The sequence below is a fragment of the Rhineura floridana genome, chromosome 7 (genome assembly GCF_030035675.1).
Source record: "Rhineura floridana isolate rRhiFlo1 chromosome 7, rRhiFlo1.hap2, whole genome shotgun sequence".
NCBI lineage: Eukaryota > Metazoa > Chordata > Lepidosauria > Squamata > Rhineuridae > Rhineura > Rhineura floridana.
Window position 1 is genome coordinate 94,367,037 of NC_084486.1, and position 15,247 is coordinate 94,382,283.

The following is a 15,247-nucleotide window of genomic DNA, read 5'->3' on the forward strand; positions in this document are numbered from 1 at the left end:
GTCAGTGGGATTTACTCCCCTGCAATCATGCTTAGGATACGTGAAACTGACCACAGGGGATGGGGAGGGGAGGAGAAGGGAGGGGAGGAAATGCAGAGGGGAGGACTGGGATGGGAGCAGGCAGGAGGGGGAGGGGAGGAGAAAGACAGGTTTGATCATTTGCATGTTTGTTGAATTCAGTGCAATTTACTCCCACACAATCATGCTTAGGATAGGTAAAAGTGACCGGGGGGGGGGGGAGGGAGGGCTGGAGTGGGCAGGGGAGGAGAAAGAAGGAATAAGGGAGGGGAGGAGGGAGAGGAGAGGGGAAGAAGGGGAAAAGCAGGTCTGATCATTTGCATGCTTATTGAGTTCAATGGGATTTACTCCTATGCAATCATGGTTAGGATAGGAAAAACTGACCATGGGGGAGGAGGCGGGGGAAGGGGAAGGAGCGTATTGGAGGGGAAGAAAGGAAAGGGGAGGGGAGGGCAGGTTTGATCATTTGGATGCTTATAGAGTTCAATGGCATTTACTTCTGTGCAATCATGCTTAAGATAGGTAAAACTGACCATGGGGATGAGGAAGAGGAGGGGGAGGAGCGGGAAAGGGAAGGAGGGGATTGGAAGGGGATGGGTAGGGAGGGGCAAAGGGAGGGGCAAAGGAAGGGGGCGGGAGGGTGGGTTTGATCATTTGCATACTTTTTGAGTTCAATGGGATTTATTTCTGTGCAATCATGTTTGAAAATGGAAATGGACTGCCTTCAAGTCAATCCTGACTTATGGTGACTCTATGAATAGGGTTTTCATGGTAAATGGTATTCAGAGATGGTTTTACCATTGCCTTCCTCTGAGACTGAGAGGCAGTGACTGGCCCAAGGTCACCCAGTGTGCTTCATGGTTGTGTGGGGATTCAAATCCTGGTCTCCCAGGTCCTGGGGGAGGGGCAGGGAGGGGAGGGGAAGCCCTTTTCCTTTCTAAAAGGAAAACATTGTGAACAGTATCACTGTTTTTCAGCCTTTCCCCTACCTTTCTATTCTACAGCAGGCACATATAGCCTCCCACCCAAATTTAAACCAAAGCTGCCCCTGGCCACATCCACACCAGGCCTTTATTTCACTTTGGACAGTCATGGCTTCTCTCAAAGAATCCTGGGAAGTGTAGTTAGGGAAGGGTACTGAGAGTTGCTAGGAGACGCCCTGTTCCCCTCGCAGACTTCAATCAGAGTGGCTGACTGTTAAACCAGTCTGGCCACTGAAGCTCTGTCAGTGGAACAGGAGTCTCCTCTCAACACCCTTCACAAACTACACTTCCCAGGATTCTCTGAGGGAAGCCACGACTGTCTCAAGTGAAATCAAAGTCTGGTGTGGGTGTGGCCCCAATTAGGCAAGCCCAGCAGCTGTGAGTCTGGCTTTTAAAACACCGACAGTTGGTTCTTACTGAGCATGCCTGTGCTTATCATAGGGTCCCAGCCAAAATTTATGAAATTAATTAAAAATCAGCCAAGCATTTTTTTAACTTTTAAACTGCAGAAGTTGAAGGTCAGAGTATGGGGCAAGGTCAGTATTAGGATTACAGGGATAACCTGGCTTCAGTTGTCCATGCTCTGGTAACCTCCAAATTAGATTACTGCAATGCACTCTACGTGGGGCTGCCTTTGAAGATGGTTCAGAAACTGCAGCTTGTGCAAAATGCAGCGGCCAGATTGGTAACAGGGACCAGACGGTCCAAACATATAAAACCGATTCTGGCCCGCTTGCATTGGTTGCCTGTATGTTTCCAAGCTCGATTCAAGGTGCTGGTTTTGACCTATAAAGCCTTAGACGGCTTGGGACCACAATACCTGATGGAACGCCTCTCCCGATACGAACCCACCCGTACACTACGTTCAAGATCAAAGGCCCTCCTCCGGGTGCCTACAAGGGAGGGTAGCAACAAGAGAGAGGGCCTTCTTAGTGGTGGCCCCCAAATTATGGAATGACCTCTTTGATGAGGTGCGCCTGGCGCCAACACTGTTATCTTTTCAGCGCCAGGTCAAGACTTTCCTCTTCTCCCAGGCATTTTAGCATGTGTTTTTAAATTGTTTTTATATTGTTTCGAATTTTAAAATTGTGTTTTAAATTGTTTTTAAAATATGTTTTTAAATTGTGTATTTGTTTTAATGTTTTTGATTGCTGTAAACCGCCCAGAGAGCTTTGGCTATGGGGCAGTATACAAGTGCAATAAAATAAAATAAAATAAATAAATAATGAATTTCAACAGATTATGAGAACTCTGAGAGAAAAAAGTCCAAAAGGGCTCTGAGGTTTTTTTCTCTCTCTCCTTAGACTTTGAACTCTCTATTCTGTCTGACTGTTTTGTACATCACCATGAAAATTGAGAAGGTTGTTAAGCAAGCGTTTCTGAGTTCAGGACTATAAGTTTTGTAAGCTTTAGTTTTGAAATGAGCTTATGGGAAGCATCAGAATGGCATGGGGGGTATTTTCAATTTAACATTGCGGAATGTGAAAAATTCCCGCTGGCTATAGTATACAGCCACTTTTGTGGCTGTATAATTATCCCAGCTCAGAAAGGTACACCTAATCTAAATCACTCAGAGAGTCAAGTAAGAGTTCTGTACTCTAGGAGTACAGCTATAGACAGACTTGAGATGGAAAACGTCATAAGGCCTGTCAATTTGCATAGCAGGGGGTCAGGAAGGGCAAACATTCAAGCCTTACCAGTTGAATGATGTTGGACACACTGAGCCAGTTTGCCTGCTTGATGTTCTCTCCTCCTTCTACCAGTCCCTCATAACCCTAAAAGAGGAAAGACAGCAACGTGAAGGTGCCATTGCATCAGGAAAGCTTGTTCCGTGTTCCACTAAAATTAATCCTGCATAAGGTATCTAGCAAGAGTCCCTTAAAACATACTAAAATACTCCTCCCCATCTCTCAAAATAGCTTTTATGTACAGCAGACCTATGAAAGAGGCAGTATATAAAACAAAGCAGACCCCCACCACAGGTTCTGCCAACATATCTCAGCCCTAAGCCCCCCCTCTTATCACTTCATCATATTCCTCACATGACAACAATACAAAGACTGACACTGAAATGGGAAGTCCTTGAATATACACAAATAAAATTATAAAAATGTCAAGGTCGAACGTTACAAAGACAAACTGTACATTATAACAACTTTTCTACAGCATAGCATTCAGTCTTGACTGTTTATAGCAGACTTCTTTCAGCAGCACAACAGAATTTCTTGTACAGCTTGCTGAACTGTGGGAAGCTCACGAGAAAAACTATAGAATTGAAACAGCTCAGCAAACAGGAAAACCTGTTAACAGAACCTGAACAGTTTAGGTTTTGCCTCTCTTACAACTGCCTGCCCCAATTTACAACTAGAATGGATTTTATTGTGGATTTACAGTTTGAAGTTACCATAAGAACAAATATTGTTTTTGCCCGTTTAACTCACTATTGTCATTGCTTTAACTTTTCTACAAAGATCATACTAATGTTTTTTGAAAGTGTTATTAATGCTACTCAGCTTCAGCACTATTGGGGATATCTTATAATTAACTGTGCTATCACAGAAATATAATGTATTCAGCATTTGCTTTTGTAAAACGTGTTGTTAAATTCTTATACTACAATTCCATGGTTTGTCAGTTTTTGTGGAATGGTGATCTTAGGTGACATTTAGTTCTAATTTGATAATCATGCTTCCCCTGTTTTCTTTTTTGTTTTCTTTTTTTTAGTTGCGATTCATATGATCATTGGTTAAACTGTGACATAACTGCACCTTAGGAACATTAGTTTACTGCATGACTTATACTGTGAATTGCGAAATCTGGCTTCAGATGTGCTATCTGGGGCATGTATTAGATTCCTGGCTTCACTTTAAAAAAATTAGGCAATTTATTTTATCCCTGTGGGTAATGGAAGGGTGTTTTGTTTTTTTAAAGGCTACACCAGTGGCCAGGATCCAGATGGTCATATGCACTTGGTTCATTTGCACATCTAATTTTACTTTTTGTATATCCATTCTAGAAACTGTCCCCTGGATTCCCAAGCATGTTTTGTAAACTCCCAAAAGCTCACAAAACAATGTACTGATACCAATACTGCTTGTGGGAAATTTGCAGAATTCACCTTTCCAAGCTGCTGAATTATAGAGGGAGCAATGGAGTCAGTTATGTTTCTTAATTACACAGCCCTTGCCAGGGCAGTTTCTGAGGACCAACCTTCAGAGAAAGAGACTGATACTTTTACCACATCAACAAGGCCCAGGCCCAGTTTGGATGATACACTGTATTATTTTCTCTCTATGCATGCTTGGTAGGGAGTTCATACCTTCCTATTATGCCCATCAGACAGATCTGGTCTGCCTCTGACACCCCCTATATGTCCAAAGTTTGAATAAGGTTATACATACATAAAAGTCAATGTGCATCAGCCCAAATCATACAGTTGATTTCCTCCCACCCACCCCGATTCTGGGAATTGGCCCGTCACACAGTGGAATTTATGCATGCACACCCAACGCAAATGTGGCCAGTAGTGTCAAGAGGTGGGACAGGCACACTTGTGAGCAGGGCATAAAAATGTGATCTCACTCTCCCAGTGCTTAGAGGAAGGAGATAGGAAGCAGGATAATCTAAACCAGGCTCCACTTTCATTTTCATGTCCTCACAGTCTCCCAGCGGCTGTCCAACCCTTTTATAAGGGCAAAGCTATACCAATAACCATCCCCACACCAACAAACAAACAAAACAAAACAGCATTTTGAAGAGGGGAAATTTGAACCTCATAGATCAGGAACACTTTTGCTCCAATATATATTCCCATGCGAGTTACGGCTCGGACAGCAGCATTCATACCTGGAGAGATGGAACACAAGGTAAACAATGGTCTCAACTTGAGCTAAACTGGTGCAGAGCTCTGCACTTTTATCTCAGCAAAAACCATGGCTAGTTTTGCATAGAGCCACACACAGGAAAAGATGTTCTGTACTTAGGTATTTGTTGGGCATGGCACAGAGGGCTTACAGTCCACAGTCCTAGATAAACTTATCAGGGAGTAAACTCTACTGAACACTGTGGGATTTACATCTGATTAAATATGCAAAGGATTGCTTTGTTGGAGTACTCAAGGTGGCATTAGTGACATGCTGTTTGTCAGTAACATGGTAACTCCTAGCATGGCAAGGCTAATACACCAAAAATGAAGACAAGGAACAAGTATAATTGGATGAGAAAGAAAATGATATGAATGAAATCCCACAAAAGTTCCACAAAAAAACACAGCATACTTGGGAATGCATGAGTGTTTTTCTGACATATTAATTGTGTATGTGCACCTTTATTATATTTTAGCTGCCAAAGGAAAATGCCAAAGATTCTGTAGCCTCACTCCCACATTTGAAAGAATTACTAGGGAGGAGGGAAGCAAGTTTTTAAATAAAATATATTAACTTTTAATAAATCATGAAAAATTAACCAACAGACTGATTTTTGCAAAAGCAGCAGATATGTCATTGCCAAGTTAAAAGAGGAAACAGGACAGGACTTTCCCAGCCATTGCAGTTCCAGAGATTTCTCAATTAGAAATAAAGTGTTCAAAATCTGTGACAGAGATGCAATGAGGAGAAACAATACACACTGAGGACTCAGGCTTCATTTGGCCTAAATACAAGGCAGTCAAACTAGCGAGGGATGAAAGGCTTTAGAACTAGTGTCATTTGTCAGCATTTCATATACTCTCTCACTTAATTCATCCACTGAATCTTGGTACTTGCATGGTGCCTTTCCTAATGCATGAGTAATCCTAACAGCCTTGCAATGTAGAATGTAGTACTGCAAGCTAGCAGGGGTGAGGTGGGATTATAACAATAGGAAAGTAGCAGCTTGCCTAAGTCCACCCACTGAGTAAGTGGCTGAGCTGGGATTTGAACTGTAAATTCCCAACTTACTGTATTACGTCCCTGACTGTTAGAAACCATATTCTGCACTGTTCTACATGGCACATGATACTGAGACAATACAATTTAGCTAGTTGTATTGATCATGCTTTCTGTACAGAGAAATGGGAACACTCAAACACTGTTTCCCCCTCTTAGGTATTATTTTCTCTCTTTGATCTGACAAAAGAAAGTTTATTGGAAGCCAGGAAATTTAAATTGGTATTTCCCCCAAAAGGGGAAAGTCTGTTAAGATGTTTTAGAGTGTTTTGTGTTCCGCCCTGGGCTTCTTCTGGGAGAAAGGGCAGGATATAAATTTAATCAATGAATAAATACATAAATATTTTTGCCAAGAAATATGCATTGCTATCATTCTCCTCACACTTCACGCATGTTGTTGACCCTGTTTTTGTTTCATTGTTCAAGGGCCTGCACGGTTATCTGCTCAAATATTCATCTAGTGCCTTGTGGTGTTTTTGCTTTAACAATTTGTCCCCCTCCACGCACACACACACACACACACACACACAAACACTCTCACACACTTTAAAAACCACTCCAAGAAAGTGGGGGATGGTGACTTCATGGCTGACATAAAGGTCCACCAATCAGTTGTTGTGAAAATCCAGCTTCTGCTGAAAATTGGAAAACCAGTTTTCCCTGAATTTGATTCGTGGGAGCAAATGGTATGTGTCCCAGGGTTTCGCCTGAAGGCATATGAGGCCACCACCCTGCTGAAGTTAAACAGATCTGGGTCTGGTCAGTCCCTGGCTAGCTGCCTGCCTAGGAACTATTTGGATTCCATGATGGAAGAAAGATGGGATATGAGGTGTAAGAAAATAAATAAAACGACAAAACGTGCAGCTAAAACTTGGGAAGTGCACTTACAGATGGCTTACCACTGAAATTATTTGAGTCTGCACCTCCACCAATGTCTTCTCATTTTGCTCCCCTACGAGATTCCCACAGTATCTTCATGAGATGGCTATGTAAGAAAGTTATCTGCTTGCACAATACATACAGTGACTTTATATTTCACTCCAGTAGATTTCTTGACACAGGGAATTATGTGGTCTGAATTATATATTCAAATAACCCAATATCCTGATATCATGAGAGGGTAACATTTAAAATAATATCATCTATGACAGGCATCTCACTTATTTCCTTATATTTTCTTAAAAGACATGACAGAGCCTGCCTCTGGACTTAACTAGAAAATGCTCCATCTGGGCTTTTCTCCCAGAGGACAACACCATACAGGCCTGTCCATGGAACAATCAGCAGAGATAGCAAAACCACTGGCAGCAACTGTAAGACAAGGAAGCAGCAACTGCAGTCCAGCTGAGTTGCAGGGAGTGTGCTCATATATGTCCTCATCAACAGATGCCAAGCAGACAGAGTAAAAGGTGTTGTGTGTAAGAGGGAGAGGAGAAACTGTAATGTCCTGATCACCCAGGGAGGTTAGGGCTCTCCTCCAGATTTCATTCAAATGTCTTCCTTCTGCTAAGTAAGAAAGCACGTGTGAACATTACACTCCATTAGAGCTTGCCCTATGAATCCTGCTCACTACATAGCAAATCTTCCCCCATCCCTTGATCTGCCTGGAAGATTATGATGCCTCGTAGACTCACTGGATTCACGGAGTCCAATTCCCTGCTCTAAAGATGGGACCATCCAACACATCTTCCTCTTAAGAGGCCAAAAGGCAAAAAACCCAAAAAAACTTAACTGTCATCAGGGAACTGGTTCAGCTATCTGATAAACTAATCACAGTGAGCAATTTGGCTACCTAGGCCTCACCCCTGCAAGAAATGCAAGTAGGTCAGCATTCCTGTGAAAATACTATTTACCAAGACTATTTTCTCCTAGACAGAGGAAGATAAACGGAAGACAGCATTAAAGCATACATTTGACTAGTGCAGCACAATAGCTCAGACCTGATTTAAGTTATTTCTCATAGGAAGCTGCCTTCTGCCAGGTCAGTCTATTTATCCTTCTATCGAGCCTTTCCCAACCTGGTGCCCTCCAGATATTTTGGACAACAAATCCTATCAGCCCCAGCCAGTATGAGGCTGTAGTCCAAAAATATCTGGAGGGCACTAGGTTGGTGAAGGCTGCTCTGGCCCAATATTGCATACTCTGAACTGGCAGCAGCTCTCTAGAGTCTCCTTCCCTTTTAAACAGAGACAACAGGTTTGAGCTTGGGTTCTTCTGCCTGGACTGTATGTGCGCTGCCACTGAGCTCTGGTCTTTTCCCTTGCAATTTCTTCAAACCAGACACATCCCCTTCTTCTACCCTCTCACTCCACCCAGCCAATCTCATTTTGATCTCAAATCTGTACCAAACCTCTAAAAAAGGCTTATCCAACTTAGTGCCCTCCGGATATTTTGAATTACAACTCCCACCATTCCTGGCCATTGCCCATATTTACTGGGGATGATGCAAGTTGCAGTCCAAAAACATCTGGGGGGGCACCAGGACAGGGAAAACTGCTCTACAATATAACGGCAAGAATCAGCTGCCTATCATTTGCCAGAGTTCACAGTCTTGGATCTGGAACTGCCACATTTCGAGAAGTAAACAGCAGTGTGCCAACCTGCTGAGTAAGAAGGTGAGAGGCCAGCCTGACAAGCAGGTATCTATACATAATCTAGAATAAATCTCATGTCCCAAATAACACTAAAATTGTGGCAGCTATACCAGAGGACGCTGATCCTGCCTTGTCAGTCATTAGAACAGATGCTCCAAAGCGCAATGGCAGATCAGGTTCTACAACATCACATCCCCTGACTACAACTTAAGAGCACGATTAAGGAATATGAATCCCAGTGAAATCAGAAAGGTTCTCTAAATGCATAGTGAATTGCAGACCAAGGAGGAAAAGGAATAAGGTTTGAGTTCTACTGAGTAGTACTTCAGAGGCTAATTAATTGTAATGATTTCAAAGAGCCTTAATATAATTTTACCAGGATTGTGCAAATTTTTGCACTACTCCTTATCAAGAAGCAGCTAATTCATATACCTTTAAGGTAGCCTCAAGGCTACTTGGAAATGATAAGCAGCCCAAATATAAAGGTTTATTGGGAAGTAACTCCACTGGATTTTAATGGAGTTTGCTTCCACAAACATTGTTTTAGGATCACAGTTCCAGTTACTCTTGGTCCGGCATTGAAGGTGCCAAACATGACGGCCCGGATCCAGTGACTTCCTGCTGAGAGGGCTATGAAGCCACTGCACAGATGGAACAGTGGTTAAACGGCAGGTTTGGACAACTCTTTGTTCCAAAGGGCCAATCTCTCTCTCTCTCACACACACACACACACTCACACACACAGTCTCTTTTATGGAGCAGATGCATGAGGGAAGGATTAACCCTCCACATGCACCTTCCTGTCCATCATAATTGCCCTCCCCAAGCTTGCCAAATGACTATATGGCAGGCTGGGGGGCATGCCATTTACTTGGGAAAGACAGGACAGGATTGACCCTTCACACGCACCCCCCTCCCCAAAACAATCACACAGCAAAATTTGGCAGCCAGGTGTGTGTGTGTAGTTTGAGTACAGATGCAAGTTGAACTCAAGGCCTCAGGGAGCTGGATATGGCCTGCAGTGTGTCCACATGTGTTATACATGGAATGCAGGGAGGAACATGCAATCATCATGCAGGTTGCAACTGCATGAGGAAAACAACCAGATCATTGTATACAGATGGGGAAAGTGACCATTGCTTCACCTCGAAATACATAATGAAGCAGTCATAACCTCAGATGGGCTACCATCCTCTGATAGCAACAGCAAAATAGTACCTTCTGTACCCAGATACAAATTACTACCTGTCTCCTATCTGCATATGCCTGCTGATCTTGTGTTCTTTATGCGAAATAGCTCACAAGCAGCTTCTTTGCAGGTGAGTCATCTCTGCATTGGGGTGTTTAAAGTGTGCAACAAGTCCTATTTATCTAACTAATTTGCCATATTGAGGCATACCTTGCATAAGGTTTCTTGCAACACCATTAAGAGTGATAACAAAATGACAGGACATAAATTTATTCAGAGTATGCAGCCATTTGTTCCACTATCAGAAGACTGCCTCATATCCTCCAATATACTGTTAAAATTTGCAAGGATTCAACAACCTATTTACTTTAAAGCTTTCTATCTTACTTTTCTTTTACTAGAGACCTCAAAGCAGCTACTTAAGAGTTACTTTCTCTTTTTGAATGAAAATAAAGTATCAAAACCAGTTCAGAGAGAAGCCAAGCCAAGCTCTAAAAACAGGGACATGGGAACCTTTTTTAACCCAAGGACCACATTACCTCTTGGCCAACCCTCCAAGGACCGGATGCCGAGGGTGGACATGGCCAAGATAAAAGTGGATCTGGTGACTCCTACACAAAAACCACACAAATACATACTTTTAGTGCCCTGTGCTCCTTTGGCAGAAAGGTGGAACAGAAATTAAACTAATAATACATACATACAGCACATTGCACACACACAAAAAGCAATTTTATGGAATTCTATTGATATGTTCTTCCCATCAATGTGGGATGCTATGGTTTTCCATAGTCAATGGGGACCTGCATCAGGTTGCATGTTTGGAAAACAAATCAGTGCAACATTATTATTTTTTTAAATCTCATGCCTTTTAAATCAGTTTTAAAATATAGGGATTAGATGTGCAAGAGTACATACAATGACTTAACTGATTAGAGGCAGCAGTCTCAACTGGCCATCTGGTGCCATCAGTTTAGCTGTCATCATACTGTACTTTGTTCACAGGCTGCACTGGCTACACAGGTCTAACCCCTGCCAAACTTCCGCTATGCCTCCATTCAGTGCAAGGGAGAGGGAGAGGGAGAGAGCTAGCAAAATGGGACATGATGAAGGTGCCGCTTCCAAAATCCTGGAGTGGTATTGCTATCATCCCTAACAAGGGACAAAAATAAAAATAGTTTGCATCATAAAGTACAATCCAAGTGATAATGTTACATAGCTGTTCCCTTAGAGAAAAACATGGACAATTCTGTCAGGGCAAGTGCAAAACAGCAAGGCTTCCACATCACAAGGCTCTGGGAAGGGATTTGCTACACATTTACCTCCCAAAATTTGCCACAAGCCCCGAGTGAGCACACAGGTCTACAAGCATGCTTCAGAATCATAGCCTCTTCCATACTATACAGATCACATCCTTGACTGGTTTACGTGAGGCTAGTTTCACTAAAGATCCACTTATGTATTTCCACTTGAAGAGATGGATAACTTTCCAAGTACTGGACCATGTCAACAGTAAAGATTAGAAACCAAGTCATTCAAAAGACAAGGGAGTAATTAGTGGGACAAAAGGGCAAAACATCTTTGCCAACTGATTGCTGATGCAGGAAACAGATAGTTCCAAGATTGTGAAGCATGTAATTCACTAGTAGAAGAGGGGAATGGTTTCAAGGACACTTAACAAGGAATATTGTGTGTTGATTATTTTTACAGTGCTATTATAATGTACAGTGCTTTACAGGCAAGGTCTCTGTCATAACATTTTTCACTCTACTGATTGGACAAATTATTTCATCACAAATGACCACAGAAAACAAGGGCAAAGAGAAAGCTGTGTAAGGGTAAAAAGCTGTTCCTGAATTTCCCCCTCCACCTACACACCCACACATCCAGCAACTTCCATTTTTCTGTCACATTCTCCTTTCACTCCCAGGCTTCACAGCTGCACAAGCCAGCCCCTTCACTGTCCGCAACTGCCAGCTGTGGGGTAACTGGGCTCCTTGAGACTATGCAGCTTGCCCACGGATGCATGGGTGGCAGGGCATGTAACCCCTGAGCCACTCACTCTGGGGGTGATCTTTAGCTGTCCCTTGACACCCAGGAGACACGAGCGGGGATTTGAATTCACAGACTCTGGACTCCCAGCCAGGCTCTCCTCCCCACTGTGCTATACCAGATAAATGCACTTATGAAGGAAGAATATTTTCTGTCAGTGAAGCATAAGTGTAACAATTTGCCATTCTAGCCTTCTGAAGAGATACAGGCAGGAATCACATAGCAGAAAGGGTAAGTCTGGTTCAGGCTCCTAGTAGCACGTGTACAGCTCAATCGCAGTGAATGGGAAATGAAAGGGCCTTGACTTCACACTGAAATTATCTAGGGCAGGGTGGGTAAATGTTCTGGCTCCATGGGCCAGATCCTTATTAGAATTGATGTTGCAGGCAAAATTTGGCAGCTGGGAGGGGCTGCTCACTTGTCAATCACCCAAAGGCACATAAAAACCAGTTAATGTATTTTGGACCCAGTGGCTCCATTAAACAGGTCAACACTTGTGCTATGTGGCCTTGATGCTGATTCCTGCCCTACTGTGCCTAATCTGTAAGGCTACTACATGGTATGTAGTAATGGAATCCACACTGCCTAAATTTTCACTGCAGTCTTTATGACAGCGATGGAGAAATTCTGACCCACTGGCCTAATTAAGCCCACCAGGCCTCCTAATTTGGCCACCTAGGTTGTTTCAGCTAAGCCATGCCCACTCGCCCTACACCTGACATAATATATAATGTCAAGTGTGGCGCAGGTAGAGACATGCTTTTTTTCTGAAAGAGGGTGCCTACAAAGTGCTGCACACCTGACTTCACAAGCTCTGATAATCAGCTAATGGTCATGTCTTAAGAGGAGCTGTGGACTGAGCTTCACAACCCCAACAATCAGCTGATTGTTGGCGCTTACAAAGCACATTGCACAGTGCACAAAGTGCTGATCACCTGTGATTTGAAGGCTGTGTCTTCGCCCAGTTTGATTTCCAATGTTGCAGGCAAAAATGGGCCATCTGACATTGTGATACCAGGTGGCTGACCCTGCCTGCCAGTCAAACTTAGTCCAAGGGGGCAGGGAAGGGAAGGATCTGGGCCACCCCTGCCTTACAAACAAGCTGTAAGGTAGGTCAGCATTATCCCCATACTGCAGTTGGGAAAGAGGGATGAGACAGAGACAGCCTAAAGAAAGCTAAGGAGTTCATGGTAAAGATGAAACTTGAACTGAGGATGAAGATTTCCCTGCTTACAGACACTCATTCTTTCACCTGCTTTCCATCATGGAGCTCAAGGCACTGACCAGTCTTGTTTAGCTTCATCAAGGTGACTACTCTTATCCACTAAGTCAGGGATGGGGGACCTGATGCCTTCCCAATGTTGTTGGACTTCATCTCCGTCCCCAGCCAGTCTGGCTGGTTGATGGTCAGAGCTGATGCGAGTCTAGCAGCATCTGGAGGTCCACAGGCATGCCATCCCTGCACTGTGTGTGTGTGTGTTATGTGTCTTCAAGTCTATTACGACTTATGGTGACCCCAATAGCATCTGTTGTTAACCACCCTGTTCGGACCTTGTAAGTTCAGGTCTGTGGCTTCTATGGAATCAATCCATCTCTTGTTTGGTCTTCCTCTTTTTCTACTCCCTTCTGTTCTTCCCAGCATTATTGTCTTTTCTAGTGAATCATGTCTTCTCATTATACCTCCAAAGTATGATAACATCAGTTTCATCAGTTTCGCTTCTAGCAATAGTTCTGGTTTAATTTGTTCTAACACCCAATTATTTGTCTTTTTCACAGTCCATGATATGCGCAAAGCTCTCCTCCAACGGCACATTTCAAACTAGCTGATTTTTCTCTTATCCGCTTTTTTCACTGTCCAGCTTTCACATCCATACATAGAGATTGGGAATACCATGGTCTGAATGATCCTGACTTTAGTGTTCAGTCATAGATCTTTGCATTTGAGGACCTTTTCTAGTTTTCTCATAGCTACCCTCCCCAGTCCTAGCCTTCTTTTGATTTCTTGACTATTGCTCCATTTTGGTTAATGACTGTGCCAAGGTATTACCATCCCTGCACTAAGGCTTGCAAATGGGAACCTTCTCCCCAATCCCAGACGTACAGGGATGTCTCATTAGAGAAGAACTCTTCACATGCTCAAAGGTACTCTGCAGCTGCTTCACCTATTCTAAAGATGCAGTGTAAGGCTAGAGTCAGGCTCTGGGGTTTTTCTTCTAGTCTTCCCACACGCCTTTCAGCGTGATGATAAAGTCAGACACAAAAACAGCTCAGATGCACTCACACACAAAAAAAACCAACCCAGAGAAGGCCTCTTGTAAGCAATTGGGAAAATTAATCATTATCGAGCAGAGGTGATAGGAGGAGTTCGCCGGCACCTTCTTCTGGGACGGGTCGTGAAGGGCGGGCTCGGGTCTGGCTATCAGTTTCTCTGGTATCGATTGGACAGACCCCCTCCCCTATTAAGTCCCCCCTCCCGGGGGGCTTCCACTGGTTAGGCCTAGGTAGATAGCTCCTGTTTTTCCTAGCCATGTTCGGCTGCACGTGCCACCTGGCAGCACCGGACAGACAGACCGGGGGTGGGCGACTGTGCCTCGAGAACAGCAACTCGCCCATCTTCCTAAAGGGGGGAGGAGAAGGGGGCAGGGGAAGGAGGAGAAAGAGGAGGCTAATGGGACTCCTCCTTCCCCCTCTTCTCCGACTGACCTTGTGCGTCGCCGCCGCTGGTGAGCACAGCTAGAGCCAGGCCGGCGCCCGCCATGCGCAGCTTCTCAAAGTCTAGCCCCGCCGAGCCCAGGCTGGTGCCCGCCATTGTCCCGACTGACCAAAGTGCAAAACTCCCGCGAGAATGACAGGAGGTAATAACGGCGGCAGCTGCAGCGGGAGCAGCACCCTAACCCCGAGAGTCCAGTTCTGTCTGTTCAGCCCCGACCCCCAGCTGCCCTCAGCCGCTGGCTCCTCCCACGTGGAGGGTGGAACTATCTGGCTGGCGCAGCCGCTGCAGGGCGCACATCGCTGCCTGGCCAATGTTCCCGCAGGGCTCAATTTTCTGCGCTCTACCTGAGGAGGCGGCGGAAGGTGGGGGCTTTGTGCCGTTCTGCAGACTACATCTCCTACCTAGAGGGCCTGCTGCAAAACTGCCTTTACGGCGTGCTGTTCAGAGGGAGGCGGGCGAAGTCACTCGCAATGACAGACCGTGAGGCTATAGAAATAGCCCTGCTGGTTCAGACCACCACAGGTCCCCCCCCTCTAGTTCCGCATCCCGTCTCCCACACTGTCCAATCAACTGCTTCTGGGGAGCCCTCAAGCAGAGCGTGAAGGACACAGTGCTTTCCAACAAATAGTAGTCAATGGCATACCGCGCTTCTGAGGATGGAGGTCAACTTCTCACCCTATGAGCATCACAAGTAAAAGCAGTTAGTGGCCGCTATCTCACTACATCTTGTGACTGTGAATAATGTACATTAATTACACTTTGCCGGAAGGAGG

General features: G+C 44.4%; 1 protein-coding gene across 4 annotated transcripts in view; it reads right to left on the reverse strand.

The window, feature by feature from the left end:
* The window catches only part of PFKL (phosphofructokinase, liver type), a 62,009-nt gene extending 47,017 nt beyond the window's left edge, over positions 1 to 14,992 (reverse strand). Inside the window, exons 1-3 of one of the 4 annotated variants that reach the window (XM_061636561.1) lie at positions 14,876 to 14,992; positions 4,774 to 4,847; positions 2,699 to 2,776 (exon numbers count right to left, since the gene is read on the reverse strand). In XM_061636561.1, coding sequence (XP_061492545.1) covers positions 2,699 to 2,776; positions 4,774 to 4,845 — 150 coding nt within the window. In that variant the 5' untranslated portion in view covers positions 4,846 to 4,847; positions 14,876 to 14,992. Of the gene's footprint in view, positions 1 to 2,698; positions 2,777 to 4,773; positions 4,848 to 14,464; positions 14,770 to 14,818 lie in introns of those variants that run through there. The other 3 variants (XM_061636562.1, XM_061636559.1, XM_061636563.1) reach the window with 3 other exon arrangements.
* Between the last annotated feature and the right edge of the window lie 255 nt (positions 14,993 to 15,247).